This window comes from Eurosta solidaginis, chromosome 1 (assembly GCF_040869045.1).
Source record: "Eurosta solidaginis isolate ZX-2024a chromosome 1, ASM4086904v1, whole genome shotgun sequence".
NCBI lineage: Eukaryota > Metazoa > Arthropoda > Insecta > Diptera > Tephritidae > Eurosta > Eurosta solidaginis.
The window spans coordinates 387881915-387908909 of NC_090319.1; the positions used below are offsets into that span (position 1 = coordinate 387881915).

The window sequence follows — 26995 nt, forward strand, 5'->3', positions numbered from 1 at the left end:
ACAAGTAAGGAATGCTAAGTTCGGGTGTAACCGAGCATTACATACTCCGCTGCCAAATTACAGCTTGCAAAACTTTTAAATTACCTTCTGTGGGCGGTGCCACGCCCATTGTCCAAAATTTTACTAATTTTCTATTCTGTGTCATAAAGTCAACCAGACCTGTTAAATAATGATTACTAATGGTAATGATTAGCCGTTCCATTGATTATTTTCTTTAAACGCCATTTAATGATTACTTGTCATTATTTTCTATTTTTATACCTTTCATGAAAATGAAATGATATATTAATTTCGTCACGAAACCGAAAATTGTAAGTCCTTAAGGAAAATAGATAGACCCACCATTAAGTATACCGAAATAATCAGGTTGAAGAGCTGAGTTGATTTAGCCATGTCCGTCTGTCCGTCTGTCCGTCTGTCTGTTTGTATGCAAACTAGTCCCTCAATTTTTGAGATATTTTGATAAAATTTGGTGAGCGGGTGTATTTGGGTGTCCGATTAGACATTTGTCGGAACCGACCGGATCGGACCACTATAGCATATATCCTCCATACAACCGATTTTTCAGAAAAAGAGGATTTTTGTAATATCTTACCCAATTTAACAGATTGAAGCTTCAACCTTCACCATATACTTTCGTATATTGCACGTATTGTTGCCTGAAAAAATTGATGAGATCGGTCGTATATATAGTATATATCCCATACAACCGATTGTTCAGATAAGGAACTTTTCGTAATTACTGCCCTATTTTAAGAGCTAGAGGCTTCAAATTTCAACGAATGCTTACGTATATAGCATATATTGTTGTCTGAAAAAATCATAAAGATCGGTGGTATATATAGTTTATATATGGTGGTATATATAGTATATATATATAGTATATATATATATTTTTTTTTTTTGCAAATTTTAGCCCCATTTTAACAGCTAGAAGCTTCAAATTTCACAGAATACTTACGTATATAGCATATATTGTTGTCTGAAAAAATCATAGAGATCGGTTGTATATATAGTATATATCTCATACAACCGATTGTTCAGATAAGAAACTTTTCGCAATTTCTACCCCATTTTAACAGCTATAAGCTTCAAATTTCACCGATTGCTTACGTATATAGCATATATTGTTGTCTAAAAAAATCATAGAGATCGGTTGTATATGTAGTATATATCTCATACAACCGATTGTTCGGATAAGAAACTTTTCGCAATTTCTACCCCATTTTAACAGCTATAAGCTTCAAATTTCACCGATAGCTTACGTATATAGCATACATTGTTGTCTGAAAAAATCATAGAGATCGGTTGTATATATAGTATATATCTCATACAATCGATTGTTCCGATAAGAAATTTTTCGCAATTTCTACCCCATTTTAACAGCTATAAGCTTCAAATTTCACCGATTGCTTACGTATATAGTATGTATTGTTGTGTCAAAAAATCATAGAGATCGGTGATATATATAATATATATATGATGGTATATATAGTATATATATATATAGTATATATATTTTTTTTGCGATTTCTGCCTCATTTTCACAGCCATAAGCTTCAAATTTCACCAAATGCTTACGTGTATAGCATATATTGATGTCTGAAAAAATCATTGAGATCGGTTGTATATGTAGTATATATCTCATACAACCGATTGTTCAGATATGAAACTTTTCGCAATTTCTGCCCCTTTTTAACAGCTAGACGCTTCAAATTTCACCATATGCTTACGTATATAGCATATATTGTTGTCTGAAAAAATCATAGAGATCGGTGGTATATATATTACATACTTCATATAAACTGTCATTTTTGCCCCTTTTTTACGGCTAGAAGCTTCAAAATTCATCAAATTTCATCAAATAGTTACGTTTACGTCATATATTTTTGAAATACGGGATTCGTAGTCATAGTTTTTACATGCAGACCACAAAAAACGTGAAGCTGTGCATCCTCATACAGATTACCTACCTATTTTTTATTTTATATTTATCTTAAAAATCGTTTAGATATGTTCAAATTTCACTAAATGCTTACGTGTATAGCATATATTGTTGTCTGAGAAAATCATAGAGATCGGTGGTATATATAGTATATATCTCATACAACCGATTGTTCGGATAAGAAACTTTTCGCAATTTCTACCCCATTTTAACAGCTATAAGCTTCAAATTTCACCAAATGCTTACGTATATAGCATATATTGTTGTCTGAAAAAATCATAGAGATCGGTGGTATATATAGTATATATCTCATACAACAGATTGTTCAGTTAAGAAACTTTGCGCAATTTCTGCCCCTTTTTAACAGCTAGACGCTTCAAATTTCACCATATGCTTACGTATATAGCATATATTGTTGTCTGAAAAAATCATAGAGATCGGTGGTATATATATTACATACTTCATATAAACTGTCATTTTTGCCCCTTTTTTACGGCTAGAAGCTTCAAAATTCATCAAATTTCATCAAATAGTTACGTTTACGTCATATATTTTTGAAATACGGGATTAGAAGTCATAGTTTTTACATGCAGACCACAAAAAACGTGAAGCTTTGCATCCTCATACAGATTACCTACCTATTTTTTATTTTATATTTATCTTAAAAATCGTTTAGATATGTTCAAATTTCACTAAATGCTTACGTGTATAGCATATATTGTTGTCTGAGGAAATCATAGATACCGGTGGTATATATAGTATATATCCCATACAACCGATTGTTCAGATAAGAAACTTTGCGCAATTTCTTCCCCATTTTAACAGCTAGAAGCTTCAAATTTCACCAAATGCTTACGTGTATAGCATATATTGTGTTCTGAAAAAATCATTGAGATCGATGGTATATATAGTATATATCTCATACAACCGATTGTTCAGATAAGAAACTTTGCGCAATTTCTGCCCCGTTTTAACAGCTAGAAGCTTCAAAGTTCACAAAATGCTTACGTATATAGCATATATTGTTGTCTGAAAAAATCATAGAGATCGGTGGTATATATATTATATACTTCATATAAACTGTCATTTTTGCCCCTTTTTTACGACTAGAAGCTTCAAAATTCATCAAATTTCATCAAATAGTTACGTTTACGTCATATATTTTTGAAATACGTGATTCATAGTTATAGTTTTTACATGCAGACCACAAAAAACGTGAAGCTTTGCATCCTCATACAGATTACCTACCTATTTTTTATTTTATATTTATCTTAAAAATCGTTTAGATATGTTCAAATTTCACTAAATGCTTACGTGTATAGCATATATTGTTGTCTGAGGAAATCATAGATACCGGTGGTATATATAGTATATATCCCATACAACCGATTGTTCAGATAAGAAACTTTGCGCAATTTCTTCCCCATTTTAACAGCTAGAAGCTTCAAATTTCACCAAATGCTTACGTGTATAGCATATATTGTGTTCTGAAAAAATCATTGAGATCGATGGTATATATAGTATATATCTCATACAACCGATTGTTCAGATAAGAAACTTTGCGCAATTTCTGCCCCGTTTTAACAGCTAGAAGCTTCAAAGTTCACAAAATGCTTACGTATATAGCATATATTGTTGTCTGAAAAAATCATAGAGATCGGTGGTATATATATTATATACTTCATATAAACTGTCATTTTTGCCCCTTTTTTACGACTAGAAGCTTCAAAATTCATCAAATTTCATCAAATAGTTACGTTTACGTCATATATTTTTGAAATACGTGATTCATAGTTATAGTTTTTACATGCAGACCACAAAAAACGTGAAGCTTTGCATCCTCATACAGATTACCTACCTATTTTTTATTTTATATTTATCTTAAAAATCGTTTAGATATGTTCAAATTTCACTAAATGCTTACGTGTATAGCATATATTGTTGTCTGAGGAAATCATAGATACCGGTGGTATATATAGTATATATCCCATACAACCGATTGTTCAGATAAGAAACTTTGCGCAATTTCTTCCCCATTTTAACAGCTAGAAGCTTCAAATTTCACCAAATGCTTACGTGTATAGCATATATTGTGTTCTGAAAAAATCATTGAGATCGATGGTATATATAGTATATATCTCATACAACCGATTGTTCAGATAAGAAACTTTGCGCAATTTCTGCCCCGTTTTAACAGCTAGAAGCTTCAAAGTTCACAAAATGCTTACGTATATAGCATATATTGTTGTCTGAAAAAATCATAGAGATCGGTGGTATATATATTATATACTTCATATAAACTGTCATTTTTGCCCCTTTTTTACGACTAGAAGCTTCAAAATTCATCAAATTTCATCAAATAGTTACGTTTACGTCATATATTTTTGAAATACGTGATTCATAGTTATAGTTTTTACATGCAGACCACAAAAAACGTGAAGCTTTGCATCCTCATACAGATTACCTACCTATTTTTTATTTTATATTTATCTTAAAAATCGTTTAGATATGTTCAAATTTCACTAAATGCTTGCGTGTATGGCATATATTTTTGTCTGAGAAAATCATAGATACCGGTGTTATATATAGTATATATCCCATACAACCGATTGTTCAGATAAGAAACTTTGCGCAATTTCTTCCCCATTTTAACAGCTATAAGCTTCAAATTTCACCAAATGATTACGTGTATAGCATATATTGTTGTCTGAAAAAATCATTGAGATCGGTGGTATATATAGTATATATCTCATACAACAGATTGTTCAGTTAAGAAACTTTGCGCAATTTCTGCCCCTTTTTAACAGCTAGACGCTTCAAATTTCACCATATGCTTACGTATATAGCATATATTGTTGTTTGAAAAAATCATAGAGATCGGTGGTATATATATTATATACCCCATATAAACTCTAATTTTTGCCCCCTTTTTACGGCTAGAAGCTTCAAAATTCATCAAATTTCATCAAATAGTTACGTTTACGTCATATATTGTTGAAATACGTAATTCGCAGTCATAGTTTTTACACGCAGACCACAAAAAACCAGAAACTTTGCATCCTCACACAAAGTACCTACCTGTTTTTTATTTTATATTTATCTTAAAAATCGTTAAGATATGCAGATCTGTTCACTATATATTTCTTATCTTATACATCCGATTATTCGGAGATTACGAACGGGATAAGATTATTGTTCAGCCCCATTCATGAAAGGTATGAAGTCTTCGGCACAGCCGAAGACAGTCCCGTTCTTACTTGTTAATGATTACTTTTCAACTAATTAAAAAAAAATTACAAAAAAAATCATGATTTTTTCCGATTATTGAAAAAATCAAAAAAGGCCTTTTTGATTACTTTTGATTATTTTTGATTTTTTCGATTATTTTTGATTTTTTTTTTTTTTTGATTTTTTTTTTTTTTTGATTACTTTTGATTATTTTTCCGCTTTGTTGAAAGAAAAGTCCTTATTTGTTGCATGCACGGAATAATTTATACATACAAGTACATTTTAGGATGCAATATTAAATCGTAACCGCTTATCGAGGCAAATATATACGTGCAACATATAGGGCGAATGGTATATGAGCGTTGATCTAAACATATTCTCCGGTAAGTATATATACATGTGCATTATTACACTCATTATATAAAATAATAATGGTGTCAATGGATGGCTTGTACTTACTTCAGGCACTCCGAGTTCAACAACGAAATATACACGATTAGAGTTAATTAATACATTTAATTGAATTCAAATGGTTGGAAATATAATAAAATTAATATCTTCTTTGAGTTTACATAAATTTGTTATATAATTCGACAATTCTGCACGTTCGTATATCTTGCTTCTTTGACGACTCGAATACAACTCTCTTCGTGGACAAAATGGTAGTATCTCATTAGTGGTTGCCAACTGTTAATATGTTTGTAGGGTTGCCAAGTGACAATGGTTTCATACTTAAGTCAAGCCAATTTTGTTTTGTATCCAAAATTAATATATCCGCTATTTTTTAAGTTATAACTATGCTGATTGTTTTGTAATCAAAGTTTATCATATTGTTCGCTTTATTTTAGTAATTTTGGTTTCATATCATCGCCAGTGTGGGGCAATGTTCTCCAACAAAAGGTGGGCTGAAAAACTCTTCAACACGCCTTTAACTTCTTCTGCTCCTGTTGAGCGACTATTTTCCTTTGCAGGAATTATAAATCCTCCAAGGCGTCAGTCTTTGTCGGACGTTTCATTCGAAACCTTAACTTTATTGAAAGCAAATGCAAATTTGTTCTAATGCCTAAAAAAACTTTTAGATAATGAATATACATAAACACCTCTTATTTTAATTTCTTTTAAGTTTTGATTTCCATCGAAATATCGTTATTTTTGGCAATGTTAATTTAATGAAACAATTTTTAATTGATGCGAATAATTATTAATTAAACACACATTTCATAACATCATTACTTCCTTGTAAAACATCAACTTGTGCAATTTTTATGTTTGCAAAAACACATATATATAAAATAAATAAAAAATAACATGAAATGACTAAGGCTTACATTTTCTAACTGTACCATTGAGCATGTAAATTAGATTGAGACGAAACCTCACTTTTCTGTAATTTCCGTTGTTAATACTAAAAATATGGCTCACTATGCAAAACGTAAGATTTTATAGAAAATATCCTAGACGTAATCGTAAGGAAATAAAAAGAAGTTTTAATCTAATGTTCATGGACATATGTTAATAAATTTATCTGGGATATAACAACCTTTGGTTAGACAACTAATCATGATGATGAATGACAACTTAGAGGATCGCTCCAGTTGGAAATGAAGCTATCAACCATCAACCTAAGTAGTATTACTCATACATATTGTTTGCGCATATTGTTTTGTCATAAAACAATACGCCCTCCCCAGGTATTCATCGGAAACACTTATAGACACGATAATTTGTGTACATAGGTACCCATATGCCTAGATAAGCGCTCACGATATACCGGTACAACCTCTAATGTACTGGTATGGACAAAACAATCAGTGCATAGCCGTAACGTAATCCAAAATAGTGGATATATTAATTTTGTATACAAAACAAAATTGGCTTGACTTAGGGATGAACCATAGAGGATCGTTATTATTTTATATAATGAGTGTAGCAAATTATGCACGTGTATATACTTACCGGAGAATATGTTTAGATCAACGCTCATATACTATTCGCCCTATATGTTGCATGTTTATATTTGCCTCGATAAGCGGTTACGATTTATTATTGAATCCTAAAATGTACTTGTATGTAGAAATTATTCCGTGCATGCAACAAACGAGAATTTTTCTTTCAACAAAGCAGAAAACTAATAAAAAATAATCAAAAACAAAAAATCAAAAAAAAAACAAAAATAATCAAAAAAATTAAAAATAATCAAAAGTAATCAAAAATTCCTTTTTTGATTACTTTTGATTATATTTGATTTTTTTGATTTTTTTTTGATTTTTTTTCAATAATCGGAAAAAATCATGATTTTTTGCTAATGGTAATCAATTAGTAATTGCTTTTTAAGGAAAACAATTGAAATAATCATTGGCCATTGAAATAGGCATCTAATTAATTGATTACTAATGCTAATTCAAATTTAACAGGTCTGAAGTCAACCCACCTACCAAGTTTCATCGCTTTATCCGTCTTTGGTAATGAATTATCATTTAGATATATAAAAGTCTATATCTATCTCGATTAGTTTATGCCGTTACGGGGTACCGTTATGCGAACAAAATTAATATACTCTGTGAGCTCTGCTGAGTATACAAATTATATAGGAAAAAGAAAAAAAAAGTCTTGCTCTTCCCATTTTCTATGCGTACGACAGCCTTGCGACTTGAAGCTTTCATGTTTTCTCGCAGCTGATTACACATGCGCCGCTTTAATGTGTCTTTCGAAACCGGCGCTCACTCAGCTTGAACAACTCTGTGTTTGACGTCAAAGCGTACAGCTTTCGTATGTCGCATCTAAAACGCGTCTATGACAACACGTCTCGTTTGCATAATGCCTTACATTCATCGTTGAAATGGTAACTATCTACAACTTTCATAGTTATATTTTCTTTTAATTTTTGGGTTTTGTATTTTTATTTCGTAAACTTTTAAGGTTTTACTAATTTTTTATTCCCCACATACCTAAGGGTTAACAATATTTTACAATAATTTGCTAACTCTACTTTTCAAAAGCTTCTTCTAATCATTTCACTTCCAACTAAACAAAAACAAACACTAAACTGTATTCACCAAAGAAAAAAAATAAAAGAAAAATATTTAATAGTTTGCACTAAATTCTCATAATTTGCAAAATATTTGCTATATCCATTATTAAATTTTGTTTAATTAAGAGTTCGTTTTTTTTTTCTTTTCTTCTTGTCTTTTGTTGATTTTGTGTTTTGCGTTTTGTATAAATGTTTTGTTAAATTTTTATTTTAAAAAATTGTAATTAAATGTAAAAACAAAAAATTCCTCAAAATCATTTTTAACTATAAAAAATCAAACTAAATTCGAAGAATATCCAATAACCTTGCCAGATGGAGGCAACACAAACGTCAAACCGGCAGCAAGGTCCACGATCACTACCACCACCACAGTTACAACTACCTCTACTACAACTACTACTACTACTATTAGTTATACTACAAATGCAAATATGACATCTACTATAGCAGCAACAAATATCATTGCCGTTGCTGGCCAAACAATTGACGGTAGTAATAAATGCAATATAACAACAAAGTCAACAATTGCTTTTGCTGAAACAAATATGCGCACAAAACCACAAACCATACACACAAACTCACTATCATCATCCACAATAGCTGGTGGTAATGCGATAGTGGGGCAACAATTGACACCACCAACACAAACATATGACATGACAGACGCACAAGGAACAGCGACAGTAACGCGCAACGTAAGTGAATATGAAGATAACAACAACAACAGTAATGTCTGTGCTTTAGCCGCAACATCGACAATGTCCTCAACATTGAAAATAACAAGGAAAGCACCACTCACAACACTTAAACCGATACTGAAGTGCAGTGACAACAACATTACGACGAAGACCAACACAATGACTACGACGTCACATGAACAACAAGCAATTATGTCACCAGTACAATGCGCCAAATTGCAATTAAATATGGCAGCAGCAGCATCAGCACTTAAGGATAATAATTCAAGTAGAGAGCATGTTTTGGCTGATATGCCTGAGGAGGTGCCCATATTACCAAAGAAGCCGGCACCAAAATCACCACAAATTACCACATATACACCGGTTTATACAACAAAGACACTCACGCCATCACCCTCGAAGACATATGAAAATGTACAAATAATTGATAGCAATACTGTTGAGGCGAAGTTTGACGATGCAAGCTTTGCTGAGCAGGAACAAACTGGGGTTGCTGATGAGCAAGAAACCGCTATAATTATAGATAATGACGACAATAGCAAAGAGCAGCTAGACACAGACACAAGCAAGTTTAGAACCGAAAGTGCCGATGGTACTGTGGCATTGTTAGATAGAACAATAAATCCGCAGGACACACCAATGCTAGCGAACTTACGGGCTTATCAACGCGCACAAGCAGTTAATCTGTACATGGAGAAGAAAGTGCTAAGTAATAAAATGGAAATGAATGAATTAACGGAAGTACAGGAAACGAATGTGGCTGAAATTGCGGTGAGTAACAACCCTAAGGACAATTTCAGTCTTAGTGAAGAAGCGCATACGGACCGGTCCGTGCAACCTAATATGCAAAGCAGCAATTTCGATACTGAACTAAACGGTAAGCAGGATACAAGCACTAAAGCTGATATTGATGAAGATGACGAAACTGCTGGAGAAGAATACACTGATGATGATCTCGACGAAGCTTTGGCTGAGGAAGACAATAACGAAACTACAACAGAAAGCAGTGCGGTACATGCAATAACAAACAACAAACTAATTAGCGCAATAATTCCTGAGGCTACAAAGGAGTTAAAGAAAACTGAGCCAACGTTGGACAGCACAACTAAAGCAGAAGAACCCCGCACGCCTGTGCTGCCTGTGTTAAGTTTCGATGAAAGCCACTACCTACCGATGACACCGAAGAAAAGTGATTTGGCGCAGGGTACTAATTTGACGCTAATCAGCATGCATGAATCAACAAACCACGAAGAAGAGAATCCATATGTGGAAATGTGTAAAAATCTAGCAGATGAAGATACAAAATCTAATTATGAAATTATGAGCATCGATCCGCATTTTGGACTAACGCTAACAACTAGCATTGCTAACAAAACAAAACAATTGCAAATACAAACAGAACCGGTTTATATGGAGTTAAATGCAGCGAGTAACGTTATTGCCGCAACTTCAAAAGCTAGTGATAGCACGCATGCACCAACAACAACAACAACACACAAAAGCGCAGATGACCCACCACCTAGTACAGCTGGCAAGTCCACGTTGAAGAAGACTAAAAAACTTACAGAAACTTTAAAAAAGAAAACAAAAAAATCAAGCAACGAACGCGCGCAATGCAAACGCAAAGATCTACCGGATATACTAAAACAATCACAGAGCACAATGTTAGCACATGTTTCAGATAGTTCAGACGCTGACGATGAATCTACAAAACATAGCGAATTGAAAAAAATGCGCTCACGCACACGCTTTAGTCTCTCAGATACTTTTCGTCCGGCCTCTTATTATTTGGGTGCTTCCACGCCTCTCGCCGACTGTGGCGAAAGTTCTGATAGCGAAATCGTTGCGCCACCTCCCATACCAGCATCACCACCATCTATTGAGGTTTTACAAATAGAAGAAATATTTTCTGCAGATAATTATGATACCGTAAAGCGACGCGATAGCAGCGCGCATGGGAGCGCTACAAAAATTAATATTTCCTATGAGCAACTACCGAAGTTGCATGCGAGTAATACATCGTTGAATAGGCAGCAGAAACCTGAGGGGGCTTTGAAAAGCAGTAGGCTTTCGTTGCCTGATCAGTTTTTGAAACACCGCCACTCTGGCACATTCAAGCAAGCAACAGCAAACGCAATACTTAAGCAGCACGAACGTACGCTCTCCGATTCGAATTATAGCTTTCAAACTGATAATAGCTCCAACACATCATCCGATTTTGATTTCTATAATAAACTCAAACAAAATTCGCCATCATATGTGGCCACGCCGGTACGTTATCACTCGAATAGCTCGCTGCCACAGAAGTTTATATTGAATACAACAACGCCGTCGACAACAACAACAACAGGCGGCGATAGCAGTGAAACTGATTCGGCGGTAGAGTTTAGGCATCGTCAAGGCTCCGACTCTGAGTTGGATCGTCAAAGGTCACGTCGTCCGCTCTCTGAAGAGTCAATAAGCGAAATTGAGTCGTTGCATGAGAAATTTGAAGAAACGCTCTCACATGATTTAGACACTTATTTGAGTCATTTGCAGTCGAATGATTTATATTTATATCAAAATACTGTGCTGGATGCAGCAGCGCGTGTAGGTTCAACAGATTTGTTAACTAAACTTATTAAACCACCTGAGACATTTCGTAATAAGGATGATGAGCATTTTTATGGTAATATACGTTTTGTCTCCTCCACCGATTCTTTGCAGCGCTTAAGTGTTGATAGTCGTGAGCATGCAGCCGCAGGTGCTGGCTGTCCTACGCCCACCTCGAGCATGCCTGATCACTTGAAGTACTACACACCCATACACAGCCGTAATAATAGCAATATCTCAGACAAATCAGCGCCTTATTATTACGCCGAATTGCATAGCAGTCGCGAGCTACTCAGCACTCCTACAGCAGTGCCTTTGAATAATCAACGCGATGTACATGCGCATGGCTCAAATATTGCGCATATACACAATCCGATTGAGGCTAATGCGCTCACTAACATCAATGTCGGTTTGCTGGCTGATAAGGATCAAGCAATTGATAGCAAAAATTTATACAAAATGAAAACGAATAACGAAAAGTTAAGTTATCGCGCGGGAAAAATATTGAATGCTTCCGAGCTTAACGCTACAGGTGGTGGCAGCTTGATCAGTTCAACGTCAGAGGCGTGCAGCTACGTTAATCAGCGTCTCAAACATTTCCATGCGCCAACAAAGTTAAGCAATTTTCAACAACCTAACTTACATCATACACATACCGAACTAACGCCATCAATTCGTATATCACCTGCCATTAATACCACACCATCCACAACGTCATCAACACAAACGCACAACCCATATACTGCATATGGCACTGGTGTTGGTGCTGAGTGCAGTAATGCAAAAATTACAAATATGCAAATGCAGCAACTCAGTCATGCTAACAACGTTGGTAATAGTAAAAATTGTTTACAGGCTGCTCCTGCCAGTCATGTTGTTGTTGTTGGTGAAGGAACCCTAGAAAATCGTACATCTACTAATATTAATAGCAAAACTGCGCAAGCCATTGAATGTACCCATGCAAATAATAGTTCCAAATTCTCAGTTCTAGGCGCTACAATCACCGGCGAATTATTGTGGGAGGAAGACACTCTCTGGCGTGAAAGTTTGCGACGTGTTTCACAGCGGCATGCACGTTCACTTGACGATTTGGATCGCATTACGTCAAGCCCCAAGGCAATAATGAGGCGCGACGTACAAGCAACGGAGAGGGCAACAACAACAACAACTAAAACGCGCATCACACGTGATGTTACTTATGTAAATGATAATTTGTCACAACAATTACGTGCCGCATATAAACCACGCATGAGTGAGCCTTTAACGCAAATGAGAGAAACACTTGCCTTAGAAGATGATCGTCATAATGAGAACGATGTATATGTACAGCTACTCGAATCACATATGACAAATGCCGATCATGGCAGCGATGTTTATGAGGTGCTACGCGCCGACAGCGGCTCCAATTTGTCACACAAATCAGGCGAAATTGATCGTGAAACCATACGACAATGGGATGCTATGTCTAGTGGCTTAATGAAGCATTCCGGTAGTAATAGTAATTCAGAAAATGACAATCCATGTGGTAGTGAAAGCTTAACAAGCGTTGGTAGCGCAGTACGCGCAATTATGGAAGAATTGAATGTTAGCTGCGATAGTAATGAAAATGTTGCGTATACGCCTAGTAGGCCCGATAACGAATAAAGTGCAATAAAAGAGCAAATATGCAAATAAATTTGCCTAATTTTAGTATAAACAAGATAAAAATGGTAAAAGAATTACAAACAAAAATAAGTAAATATTTATTTGAAACCAGCAGAGCGTTAAAAGCAACAGTTGCTGCAGGCTGCTCATACGCCGTGGTACACCAAAAAAAAAATACATACATTAAGTGAAGGCGAGCAGGGGATGTTACTGTCAGATACTTTGTTTACTAATTGCATTTACATTTGTGTGCGTGCAAAATCAAAAACCAAAGGTTACAAACAGCAATGCATCCACACACTCACACAATCAATATATACACTATCAAAGTGTATTATTGTATCAACTTAATACAACAATAACCATGAATTTCATTGAATTTAACAGCCTTTGTTTTTATTTAACAATCCAAGCGCATGCAAATAATAGAAAAGGCACACAACTGTGCAAACAATCATACACTCATACAAATACACGTGTGTTTATATGAATAAAGTTAGCGACATGTTTCTTCTATAATGTATGTACATATGTAGTTGCAAATAACTAAAAATTGATTAAATTTGCACATGAAGTTTTGCAAACGGTATTTATGTTGTACATATATAAAGCACGACAACAACCAAACATTTAAATACACAAACAAATTACAAAGAGTTAGACTAGACAGATACACAGACAGATTGGCAACATCAACTTTACATGTTCGAAACACAGCGACAAACTGACTGTCACAAATAATATAAAATCGCTCATATTTGTTGCCTGCAATTTGCATTCACTGTTATAACTTTGTTGATTGTTATTGTTGTTGTCAATATTTTGCGTTGCAAACAAAAGTTTGACAAAGAATGCAAAAAAATAAAAATAGATAAAAAAATGGTAAGCAACTATATTTTTCTACATAATTCTATAATCTAATATTCATTATTTTTCCGCGCTATTTTCTGTATTAAATTTTAATTATTTAAGGCATTATCTTTGCCAATTCTTTCATTTAATTTTATATTTAACATTAAAATGCCTTATTTAGCTTTGCTTTCAAGTGCCAACTAACAACGCAAATTGTTATTAACTTAATTTCTATTAAAAATAATTTTTATAAATTTCTTCTCCGCAGCGCTGTAACTTGTAAGCTTAAATAATCAATGGTCGCTGTGTAAAAATTAATAAGAAATTTAAAAAAAAAATTTTATTTTTTGTGAAATTCTGTTAGTTTTGCTTGAGACATTTCGAATTATTGAAATAATTTTAGAAAATTGAAAAAATTAATTTTTTTTTTCGATGATTACATTTTTGTTATAGGATCTAAATTTAAATACGATTACGAGAAAAAAAGCAGATGCAAAAATTATTTGTAAACTTTTACAATTGTTTCCTTCCTTTTTAGGTTAATTTAAAAAAAAGGAAGAGGCTGTTCGTCCGAAAAAAAGTCTTTATGTATCGTACCGAATGAAGTCAATTGAAGAAAAACCGCAAAAAAGAAAAAAATAAAAGCAGGAAAAATATGTCATTAATTTTTGTATTCAGACAAATATTAATTCTATAATGGAAATGTCCAACCCAATTTTGAAAAATTCGAAGATTATTTCGAAATAACTTTTAGATAATAGGAGCTTTTTTTTTGTTGATTTTGTTGATTTCGAAACATGCATGGCTCAAAAGAGTCATACAATACTTTCATGCCAGAGAATTGGTAGGTAACCAGCTCTGCCATGAACTCAGTATATTTATGGTATATATGACTGATATATAGTGGGGTTTTTTTTCTAAGGCTTCAAAATTTTCTTGCTCGTTAGAAAAAAATTTTAATTAAAAAAGAAAAGCAAATTAAGCGAGTTGTTTCATTTTTTCAGTTTAAGATTTTCTTCCACATAAATAACAAAACTCTTAAACAACCATGTTTTCAAAAAATTCAATCAAATTTGGCGAGGTTTCAAGATGCTGTGGTTTGTTTGACTAAAATTGATTGGACTGCAAAACAGCATGCACGAAAAGTGTCCTAAAGCTCTGAATAAATTATTGAACATTTTTAGAACTCAAATTTTTTAAAAAATATTTTCGAAATTGGTGTTATTCGAATCGAGTTACAGAATAAGAGTATTTGCTTTTTCTTTAAGTGAAAATAAAAAGGAGGTATATAATTAATTAAATTTTTACATCGTTTTTTCTGCAATTTTGTACTTGTTTCCCATGACTGTGGAAAATCCCTTTTTGTGCGAAAAAATTCTTGTGACCATAGGAATACAGTGCAGCCCTTCTGATATTAATGTGGGTACCTCGCCTCTTGGCAGTGGTTTCGCAAGCGCTCAGAGCGTACTTAGAATACGCCTGCTTTGCCAGAGTTAGCATAAAACAAATAGTTTCGCCAATTTGTTGGAAAAAATTAAATATCTTCCTGTTTGTGGGAAGATAAGCTTGGCCTTAATCTTCTCCGAGATATACAATAACAAAATATTATTATTCTATTAATTTTCTCTCACACAACTCATCTTTAGACCTCCTACAATACACGCCGTTGGCATAACGGATAGGATCATAAATCCACTCGTTCTCTTAATATTTCTCTCCAATACTCAAAAAGCGATGACAGCTTTTTTGGCTTGGCCCACTATTCCGAGATACGCATCGGCGCAGCAGCACCAGTTGTCGAACCCAAAATAAGTGCAGAGCAGGTCAGGACAGAGCAGAGTAGAGCAGCTGTCGAAACAAATAGATCAAGCTGGTGTAACCCAGAGGAAACATCTCATGAAACACTTTTAAGACTAAACATTTTAAAGCAACCTATTCGTGGCTAATTAAAATGTGACATTTGGCTAAAATATGCACTTCAATCATTTGTTTACTTTTAATAATTTATATTTGGCTATTCTTTGTATGAATTATTTGAGTTTTTAATTCATAAATTACAATTCTGTTTTTGAAAATTGACAATTTGTTCTTTGTTCTAACAAAAAAGTTGGTAAAAAAATGTCTGATCTAGATTCATGGTTCAACTATATGGTTGGCTCATCTGTACAAAAACAAAATATGTTAGTTCATATTGTCAAAATCTGCGTGTTGGTGTTGGTACGAATGGTGTGGAATGGAAACATAAAACTTAGCAGTTTTTGTAATTTGTAAGAAAATGTTGCCAATGTGTTGGTTTTATTTTGAGTTTGCCATCTTTGACAATCCCATCGACCATGCAATGAAATAAATAAAATCAGCTGATGAGATGAGCCAACTATATAATAGAGCCATGTCTAGATTGTTCTATTACAATGTCGAATCAACCCAAACAAAAAGTAAAGCAAGAAAGTTTGTCATGAAACACTATTATGTAAAATAGTTCCACCTGACGTAACCCAGAGCAGCTAAATAAACCAAACTTATGTAAACTTTAATTGCGGCCATCCATAAAGTGAACGATATTTACTCCATCTTCTTCAATTTCCATCTTACTCTCCTTTCACCTTCCACTCTCTCTCGCCCACTTTCCATCTATTTTCATGCTGATTACTTTCTCCCTCTATCACCAGTACATCTTTCTCTCTCTCTCTCTACTTCCTCGTCTCCTTCATCGTATTTCTATAGTAATCACAATTTCGCACTACCTCTCACTCTGTGAATATACCTCTGGCTATCTTTCAATACCTCCCGATCTCTAGGTATCTGCCACACTTTCCAAGATTCTCACTTCTTAACTTCCTATTCCTTCCATTTCTTTAACTTCCTTTTCTTCTTTTACTTCTCAAATGATACGATCACTTTGCACATTTTTTTTTGTAAATTTTTTTTTGTGATATCGTTCTCTTCTATCACGTTCACGAGTGGTACGACGACCAGTTTTCAAATATATACCCAATCATTCGAATACATTGCGCTAATCATACAAAGGAACCCCTTACAAAATTCAATACAAAACTACTAATGTGTCAATGAATGGTGCCAAGTTCTTTGCCCAAAGCTCTTTATATACATTCTACAATAGAAAGGGTTTTTCAGGGCAATAAAGGTGTTTAGGTTGAAAGTTACAGCCCCAACAAAGAGAAAAATAGCAGTCAGATTTTTTTTTAATTTTGTCACTTAAATTCTTTTTTTTATTATGAATATTTTAAGAAAAAACTTCCTCAGTTATGAAGAACATCCAAACAAACTTTGAAAAAAATATTGTCAAAAATTGAAACCAATTTCTGTCTTAGACGCATATTGACAAAGATTCAGAAAACTCTCAGTAAAAGGTTCAAAATAGGTTCTACTCAGAAATCGTGATCTATTTTCTACCACCGGTGTTTTGGGAAGCAACCCGAAGCTGAGAGCCTTGCCAATAATTAAGATAACTTTTTCTATTTTGTGTGCATTTTTGTATATTTTTAACCTTTTTTTTGTACAAAAAAATTATAAAAATTCAGTTGTATTTGTATGTTGAATTTAATGTTTATTATTATGATCATATATTAACCACCTCCAAATATTAATAATCCAGAAATGCACTATCCAAAACTTTGCTTATTCAGTGTCCAATCAGTCTCACTTAATCAACCGCTAGTTACTCCAAATTTCTATTAACATCCCTCCACTTAATGTACATTTTTACAACAATTTCTTATACTTTTTTTCTATGTATCATCTTAAACTCAAAAAATATTTAAAAATCATTAAGCTTAACATTAAATGCACTTATCTAATTGCATCAACTCTTACTTTAATCTTACTCTTCTATGCTACTCCTCTTTTCTTCTCCTATTTCCTGCTTTCTCTATCCTTTTCTTTGTACGATTGAAAAATAAAACTGCCGTTTTGCAATTTGTTATTTTATATTTTTTCTCTTTATTCTTTTTCATCTTAACACACAAACCTACGCTGCGGTCTACTTGTCTACTTCAACAAACACCAGCAGCGTCAATTTCGGTGCGGAATGTACGCAATTTACCTAAAAGCAATCTCACCGTTAAACCAGATCCATCGGATGCACACCAAAATCCTTTACAGTTGCAGCAGCAACAACAGACGATAGCAGCCCAACAAAAACAACAACACTTAGCACAAGGCAATTATGATCAGATTTTGGGTAAACTCACGAATTCGTACTATGGCACAGCGCACGATACCAAATACGCAAAAACAACAACACTTACAGATCGTGGTGGCATTTATGCCAGCAATGGACATATTTCGGGTGGCAATAATAACTTAGCCTCCTCAACGCCATTACATCCTAGCACAATCGATGGCGACTATTATAGTGGAGGTGTATTGAGCGGAATGGGTGGTGTAACACCGGCTAGCTTTTGGCACGCGCAACAGCAACAACACCAACTTTATCCAGCGCCATATCCCTTGCGACGCGTGGAGAGTCGTGCAGAAATCGCTATGTTGGAACGTGAAACCAGCAGTCAGATGAGGGTGAGTATACGGGGGTGGCTGTTGAAAAGCTTTGGTAGGGCACTCTGTAAAAAGTTAAGGCAAATGCTGCAGTGTATTTGTGCGGCAAGTCGCAAGGCTTAGCGCACCGAAAATATATTCACATGCATTGATAAATGCGCCTGAAATCACTTTGCTTCATTGGCGCCAGCCAAAGTCAAATAACTAAAGTTCGCGTAAAAGAAAATTGCGAAAAGAAAAGTAATTTTATAAAAGTGTTGAACATTGACAAGAAATTCCTGCTTGTGTGTACTGTAGTAAGGATGTTACGAGTATTATATTCTTGATATTTGGAAGAGTGTATTCGAATTCTCAGAGATTATATTTAAAATTTCTTATCTACAATTGGCTTGTACAAACAGCAGCGAATAAAAAACCTGAAGTGCCAACTTTTATTGCATTTTGTCCATTAAATTCTTTTTTATTTTTGATATTTTAAGCAAAATCTTCTATGCATTTTTTAATTGAAACTGTGCGAACCAATCTCACCAATTGGCATACCTGTATTTGTAAGTTTGTTCGTCTCCTCTACCCAAAATTTTCTTTCTCTGTCTTTAATTTGTCCTTCCTATTCCTGTCCTCCAATTCTCTCTATCCAACTCTCCCAATCGCACCTCAACTCCCTTCTGCTTAGAATATACACAAAATATTGTACTGCTGCTTCAAATATTTAAGGAGAAATAGCAAATTTAAACATTTCCTATTTCTGGGCGTGGCACCACTCATTTGTCCAAAAGTTTAAACAGATTGAGATATAGGGTACAAATACCCCTATAACATTAATTTAAACTAAATAGAAAATCGGATATGAAATTTATATACTTTTTGTTTGCTTTCAAAAAAACATTACATTTTCCGTCTACCCTCCTATGCGTTTCGACGATACCTCGTCTTCTTCAGGGATATCTGTTTCTTTGGGTTAAAAATATTTAATTAATAACAATAAAAAATTACTTAATAATTTGGGAAACATTTTTCAATAACGTGACTTCAGGACGGACAAGGCTACAGCTGTATCGATTATACCTTCTAAATATCTTCAAAGCCTTTTCTCCCGGTAGTGGGATTTGAACCCACACTCCTACGGTGGTTGAAGTGTTACATACGCATTCAGCCACGTCATGCCTTTGTTGTTGTAAACTTGTCCCAATTGCCTTCTTTGCAAAAACTACACCTAATAGTTTTTATAATAATAATAAAAAAATTTAACAATTTAGAATAAATCATAATATATCATAATTTTTTTGGTGATCTCCCTGAAGAATATGCGGTGGCGTGGAAACGCATTGAAAGGTTGAGAGAAAATTTCAAATATCCGTAATATATTTGTCGGCCGAGAAGCTCCGAACACATCAAAATGTCATGTTAATAAATCGGCCTAGGTGAAGAGTATGAAATTTTTGGTGCCTGGGGACCTGCCCCGCCTTTTTTTAATTTAAGAAGTATAGTTTTTGAAAGCAAAATGACAGCCACCGGTCGAATTCTAGGATATGTCGATATTCAGCCATTCGATACGTGTACGAATGCTTAAGCGAAAATTAACATTCGTAACATTCGTCGTATTTGTCGTTTGTCATTTGCTTGCAAACGACATTAACAGAAATTCACTTTAAAAAGAACACACTACTTTTTTTTATTGATTTAGTGATCCAGCCTTAACATTTTAGTTGTTTATTTATTTGGCTTATATTTTCTTATATAATTTTGATTTATTTTCCTTTGTTTTTATTTATTTATTTTGTTTTATGTGGCGCAATATTTAATTTAAAATACTCGACTATTGTGGAAAAATATTTTGTACGATACACGCCGCTGCACCGTTTGCCAATTTATTTGTATGCTCTTGAATGCTTAGAATTTGGATGTATCCGCTGGTGATTTATTGAGTCGCACACATGAGGAGCTGGTGCTGCTGCTGATACAGCTAAGACGACAGAACAGCAATACAGCGCGCGCTATCGAGCAATGTTGCAGTGATATTCATGAAGTGCAGGTTGTTATTGGCAAAATTACTTATTTTAATTTAAAACAAAAACAAAAGAAAAACATTGAGGGTGTTGGACAATTGTACAATTTGAATGAAAATGCATGCTTGTTTGTACTATCGCTTCAAAATTTACTAATGCACCTCTTTTTCATAACTCCATTTACCTTTTTAGAATCGTCTACTCACCGCTGAAGGTCTAACACGCGCTGAAAGCATACAGCGTTTGGATTACCTGAAACAGCATCTGCTCGATTTGGAACGTCAGTATGAGAAGAGTAAACCCCTAGTCAATCTTGTGGACAATATGGTGAAACTCGGCTCGCTTTATCGCAATAACGAAATGAATGGCCGTCAACCACAACGCAACGAAGCTGTTACACTAGATCGTCTCGAATTCAATCAGCGCTTGCAAGAGCGACGCCTATTGCAGGAGGAACAAAAGCAATGGGACAGGCTTAGCCCAAATCATAGCGAGCTACAGGTGAGTGTTTCTATGTCGTAAAGTAAATAGAATATTACCTTATCACGAAGGTTGAATATCCTAATGTAATATTATTTATTAGAAAAAATTATTTTAACTCTTTTCACTTTCTTCTCCACAGTCAAAGGTTAATCAACTTTACCAACTCGATCAGCTGCTACAAGAGGAGTCTGGCACTCTGCAGAATTTACAGCGTGACAAAGAAGAATTGGAACGCGCACTCGGTGGATTACGTACACGTATACAGGATACGTCTGGCCCACCAATGGCTTTGGAGGCGGCCAAAAAACAACAACATATGTTGGAACGTGAACTATCACGCGTACATCAACTGCTGGCGGAGAACTCAAAGGTAGTCGAGGTGCCTAGTATAGAAGTTTTGTCGTCTGTTATTTTTGTTGCTGTGCGTTATTAATGAAACATTACAATTACATTGGGCAAAGCATTAACGGCTTTGACATATTTACATTAAATTGCCTTGAACTGTGACTAATCCATTAAGAATCGTACATAAATACTAACTAATCTGCTTCGTTGCTTTACGTGCTGAGGTTTTATATAAAGGCAGTCATAACTCGCATATTTTTAAACATATATATATATATATATATATGTACATATATTTTAAGCTTCTAACATGCATGAATAATATGTTTTATCAATTTATTGTTAGCTTATGAATATTTGAAATTGCTTAATTGCTTAAGCTAATTATTCTACTACCGCAGCTAAAAGTTGAATTCCCAAACGTTTCCATTGCAAAGTTCTCTCCGTTGATGTTGTGAAAAGATTATTTTTAAACGCTTGAAACAATTCTTATAAAAAAAAAACAAAAAAATTTAAGGCGCGATAACCTACGAAGAAATTTTAGGCCGAGCTTCGTATACAATTCGTATACGTATGTTTAATTGCGACTTACGATGGCTTAATTAAAACCTTTCCTTTATCATATAGTGAATATATTCCAAATGCTACCACAGACCTTACCTTTTTGCTCACATAATAAAATTCTAAAAATTTTAATTTTATCTCTGAATATTTTTTTTCCATTACTTCAAACGAAGTAACAAAATATATATATATATATTTATATGTGGACACGATATTTAATTATATTTTGAGAAAGGGAAGATTTACTTTTTGAATATTTATTTTTTTGTTTCTAGTGATAAATTTGTTTAACAAAACTCTAGCTATGACTAATATTACTGTTAGAAAACTATCCCAAAGGTGGACTCACGAAAATTAGTATTACGTTCTTGCTTAAAATATAAATGTTAGAACTATATCCTTACTTCCGGTATTATCACTTGCGATCGAATGACAATGTTATTGAATTTCCACTTTTTGAATTATAAGTGGCGAACGTTGAGCGAATTCGCCAGAGTGGCGAAAACGTTGAGAATAGAAGTATTTTTTGTATCGCCGCACAACATACTCTCCCAAAAAGGCCAAGACGAATTGATAACAAAGCGAATTCGGACTCATTTCCCCGTACAACAGACTGTCCAAACAAAATCAAACTTGCTTTATTTCGTTCCCCGTGAGATCCTTTGGTACAGAACTGGAACTAGTAATCAGCGGGAAAAGGTTGTTCGAATTCGCTTCGAACTGCGAATAAATTTCATACCTTTCGTCAAAACTATCAAATTGCGGCGAACGACAATGACAGTGTAAACGAAGGAGGACGAGTGCAAACATAAAAACGATCCCAACTTAAAAGGAAGATTAGTATGAAGGCGTTGACACTTAATTATCTTTAACCAGAAAACGAAGATCAACTGTGAACAGAAGAAGTAGACGAAATCGAAGAGAAGGCCGAAGAAGAACAAGAGAACGGAAGCCAAAAACAAAAACGATGTTGGCGACGAAAACAAATAGAAAGGGGCAAACAAATATGAAGACAAAAACCAAGAGAAAGATTGCGATTGAAATGACCGCGAACATGAATATGAGGGGAAAGTCGAAGATAAATATAAAGGGGAGGACCAAGACAATTATAAAAAGTCAAGACGAAGGGAATGACGATTTTAAAAATTAATACAAACACGGGTACAAAGGCAACTTCAAAAACAAAACGTTAACAAAATAAAAGAAGAGAAAAACGTGTCGAAAACCATCAACAGGACGAAGGTAAAGAGCGAAAAGCAAATGCAAGTGTGAAGGCGATGACGAAGACAATGAAAAATAAGACATAGACGAAGATTAATATAGAAACGAAAACGAAGATTCAAACGAAGAGAAATAGGAAGAAGACTATAACGAGCGCCAGAGCAAAGTGAAGACGAAATAAAGTAAAGACGAGGCTTTTGTTTCCTTAATTTTGTTGCTCTTTCTTTCCAACCGAGAATAAGGTCCCGCAGGACAATTCGCTTAAGATACTTACGTTTTTTTTCTTGTAGGCCCTCAAACCGTCATGTCTTCTAACGGTAATAAGTCTTTTTAAAAAATTGTATTCATCAAATTATACTCAAATCAGCAGTAAGCACAAAAAATGCTCAATTCCTTTTCCTGAAAAAAGCGTAGTGTCATTTTAACAGCTTGTTACATTTTCAAATACTCGTATTACAATTTACAGGACGCCAGGAAAAGATGCTGATTGGAGCGGGCTCTGGTTGAGTTCATTAGCAAAGTTGAAAAAGTTAAATATCTAAAGATAAATTTGAACAGGAAACTGTTTTGAAAGTTCAATGTGGAAGATAGGGCTATCAAGGTGGACTTTCCCCAGGGGTCTGTAGAAATGTGGTCAGGTATAACTGCTTACGATGATCATTACCAAAATGTTAGTGTCAGTATAGCGGTGATTAATCACAGCGCCCCTTGTAGAACCGCATCTACCTTGGCATTAAATGACATCCCAAATATACATATTTACAGCAGCGCATAAAAAAATAGCGGTAGCAGTTTTTAACAAATCTCGTCAATTAAATTAGTTTTTTTTTTTTTTTTGATATTTTAAGAAAAATCTTCTAGGAATTTCATAAGACTTGCAATTTCATGAAACCGTTTTTAAAAACGTTGAAAACTCAAATAAATTCCTCTGAATTTTTTTGAATATGCAAAATGAGTCTGAAACATCCTTCGGAAAAAAAATTGTCAAAATCCAATGTGAATTTTGAGAGACCTATGACTTGTTATTTGATTGGGCTATAAACGTGCTTGCTCAAAAAAATTCAGAGTACTCCTAATAAAAATTTCGAAATCTTCCTAAAACTTTCACGAATTTTCAATATTTTTTCTTAAAATATCAAGAGTAAAAAAAAGTAGAATTTAATCGATGAATTGATAAAAATTGCCACTGCTATTTTTCTGGTCGCTGCTATACAACTGATAGCTCTTGATTAGGCTTCCTGATGTTGGCTTAGTTTCTTACTTACCAACTTCTAATATATCCTAGAAAGCACAGAGTTAAGCCCGCATGCTTCATTTCTATTCATAAAACACAAAACAATTTAGTACCTAAAAAGACTCAGAGCTTAAAACTACACTTTCTAAGACAGTGAAAGCGACCGATCTTTTCGTGTAAAGCCTTTAGTAGCTTGTACATACCCAACTGAAAAAAACGTATTGAATGTACCTACAGTGGTCGAGTATACAAAGTTTTACTATGTAAATGGTTTTATAGAGCCAACAAAAACTCAGACGACTTAACATCTGTATAATGGTCAGGCGCATTTAAGTAATGCAAAAAAAATTTAACTTCAATGCTTTCAATGTTATAACAGCATGTCCAGAAAATCCCTATAAACCTACTCCACTAACCTAACTAATATAATTCTTCACCCTAGAAACTGGAACAAACTGTAGCGGGTAATGCGCGTCTCGAACAGGAGTTGATTGTGTTGCGTCAGAAATTGCAGGCCTCACGTGGTGCACGCGGCTCACAAGGGGCGCTAACTAATGGTGGTGTAAGCGAAACTTTTGCCAGCAACACCACTTCCATGTTAGAATCTGAATTGAAACGAGTGCAAACACTTGTCGGCGATATGCAGCGTCAGCGACAGGAGCTAAGCTCAGCTGTACGTCAATTAACAGAAAACTCGAATCGCCTTTACCAAGAAATTGGCAACAAAGAAAATATCATTGGCAGCATACCTGGCATACAACAACAAAAGAGGCGCACCAATTCAGCTACATGGCAGGAAACTGATTTAGACTCAATGTTGAGCATCGCTCATACACAACATGATGATTCCACAATTAACTTGTCCACACCCCTCTATGTTGATACGAAAATGAATGATTATAGTAGCAGTGATGAAATGCACCGTTTGGTGGCTGCTGGTAATGGCAGTTTTGGTGGCGCTTTTCGTTATAACGACCTCAGTGATAATTTAGAAACTAGCGGTGTCGATAGCGATGGTTTCCTAGACTCAAATCCATTCGCGAATCTAACAAATCAAGAAAAGCAGGAAATCAAAACGGTGCGCATTGTGAAGCGTGAGTCGGAGCGTCGACATCGTGATCGCAGCGAACGTAATGGTTTGAGTAGCTCAACGCAAAATCTTGATCAAGTTTTGGAGGAAGAACAGCAGTTGATGAGTGGCAATGCTATTGGCAGTAGTTGCTATCAGCATATGAATGGTGGTATGACTAGCAGCGATTATCAAAGTAATCCGCGTTCGAAATCATTGCCACGAAATTATAACGAACCACCGGTGAGCGGAAAAGTGCGTCATCATCATCACCACAGCAGTAAGCACAGTTCCAAACAAAATGGGCATATCAACAGCAGCAGCGTTGTAGCTGGCAAACGTGATGATTTTTATGCCAGAGACTCTGATAAGAATAGCAATTACGCGGCGTACCCGTTGAACAATGGTGGAACTGTTAACAAAAGTGCTAATACTGAACGACGTGAACATCTAAATCCTTTAGCCAATGCATACTTTGCAAAGCAAATGCAACATCAGCAACAACAACAACATATTCATGGACATAAACGTGAATCGGCACAGCAGCAACTGCGTCAAAAAACTGATTCTACGCAAAGCTTGAATAAAAGTATTATGGACCTTGGGCCTGATCCAGTGTTCCAGAGTGAAGCAGCGCGTCAAATAATCAACGAACTATCAGCGGGTTCAGCATCAGAGGATAATACGGAAAAGATTGTAGAGAAAGTACCATCGCAACATAAACATCGACGTGCCGTACCACGTGAGAAGCGTCGTCACTACACTGCGCCCAATAATGTGAATGTGAAGGCGATGGAGAATGTGCAAGCGGAGAATGATATGAATCGCAATGTAAGTTAAATGGATTTAGTAATATGTAAAATTAATTGTTTCCATATAATGTTTTAAACTCATTGCAGAATACCAATTGGCGTGCACGTGATGATCTGGATATGGATTTGGCGTTGCGTCCACGTATGAATGCACCAGATGTAGTGCGCTCTGCGTTGGGTCAGGGCGAGAAAATCTCAGAGAACACAATTGATAATTTACTATTGGCGCCGAATAAGATCGTTATACCAGAGCGATACATACCCGAAAAGGTAAGGGGCAGGGCAAAGGTATTCACGGTGTAATCTAAAATCTTGGCTTTAATTGAATTAGTGAAATACTCTTTTCTAAGTTTTACTTTACATACTTAAGTTGTTTTGAAGGTAAATGATAGGTACACTGAGAAGTGGTCCGACAAACCCCCGTTAAATGAAAACACAATATTTTGTGGTACGGTCGAATACTTACACATGTGTGGAAGATCCATCGTTGAACCTACAAAATGTCTGGCGCACACCCTTGTCCAGCGCGCACACTTACACCCTTGGGCTCTTTACAGCCCTCACGCACAAATAATGAAAAACAGAACTATTTGTAGTTTAGTTAACTTTATTTTTAAGTTTAAATTTTTAAGCTATTGCATAGATTTTGTCGCGGGCTTGGCGACTAAATCAAAAAAAAAACCGTAACGGATATTTGTCAAAAAAGATCCGAAAAGGCTCGAAAAGATTCGAAAAGGTTCGGTGTTAGCAACAGGC

At 34.9% G+C, this 26995-nt stretch overlaps 2 protein-coding genes across 24 annotated transcripts in view; both read left to right on the plus strand.

The window, feature by feature from the left end:
- The window catches only part of kmr (kramer), a 302338-nt gene that overhangs the window by 257870 nt on the left and 17473 nt on the right, over positions 1–26995 (plus strand). For 18 of the 23 annotated variants that reach the window (XR_010949184.1, XM_067763428.1, XM_067763420.1 and 15 more), the window contains 6 exons: positions 18018–18526; positions 20400–20537; positions 20704–21012; positions 21134–21373; positions 24801–26258; positions 26327–26509. Coding sequence is in view for 22 of the 23 variants with exons in the window: in XM_067763428.1 (XP_067619529.1) it covers positions 18018–18526; positions 20400–20537; positions 20704–21012; positions 21134–21373; positions 24801–26258; positions 26327–26509 (2837 nt within the window). In the remaining variant the exon portion in view is untranslated. Of the gene's footprint in view, positions 1–12479; positions 14007–18017; positions 18527–20399; positions 20538–20703; positions 21013–21133; positions 21374–24800; positions 26259–26326; positions 26510–26995 lie in introns of those variants that run through there. The other 5 variants (XM_067763427.1, XM_067763426.1, XM_067763435.1 and 2 more) reach the window with 5 other exon arrangements.
- On the plus strand, positions 5529–12444 carry LOC137252754 (serine-rich adhesin for platelets-like). Its single transcript, XM_067788869.1, has 3 exons — positions 5529–5556; positions 8496–12376; positions 12424–12444. The coding sequence occupies exons 1-3, from the start codon at positions 5529–5531 to the stop codon at positions 12442–12444; spliced, it is 3930 nt and encodes a 1309-aa protein (XP_067644970.1).

Bases quoted from the DNA above. Each gene is read 5' to 3' on its own strand.
- LOC137252754 (XM_067788869.1), top strand. From the start codon at position 5,529: ATGAGCGTTGATCTAAACATATTCTCCG. The intron at 5,557-8,495 runs GTAAGTATATAT...CTAAATTCGAAG, and splicing joins TGATCTAAACATATTCTCCG to AATATCCAATAACCTTGCCA. The intron at 12,377-12,423 runs GTTGGTGAAGGA...TAATATTAATAG, and splicing joins CTGCCAGTCATGTTGTTGTT to CAAAACTGCGCAAGCCATTG.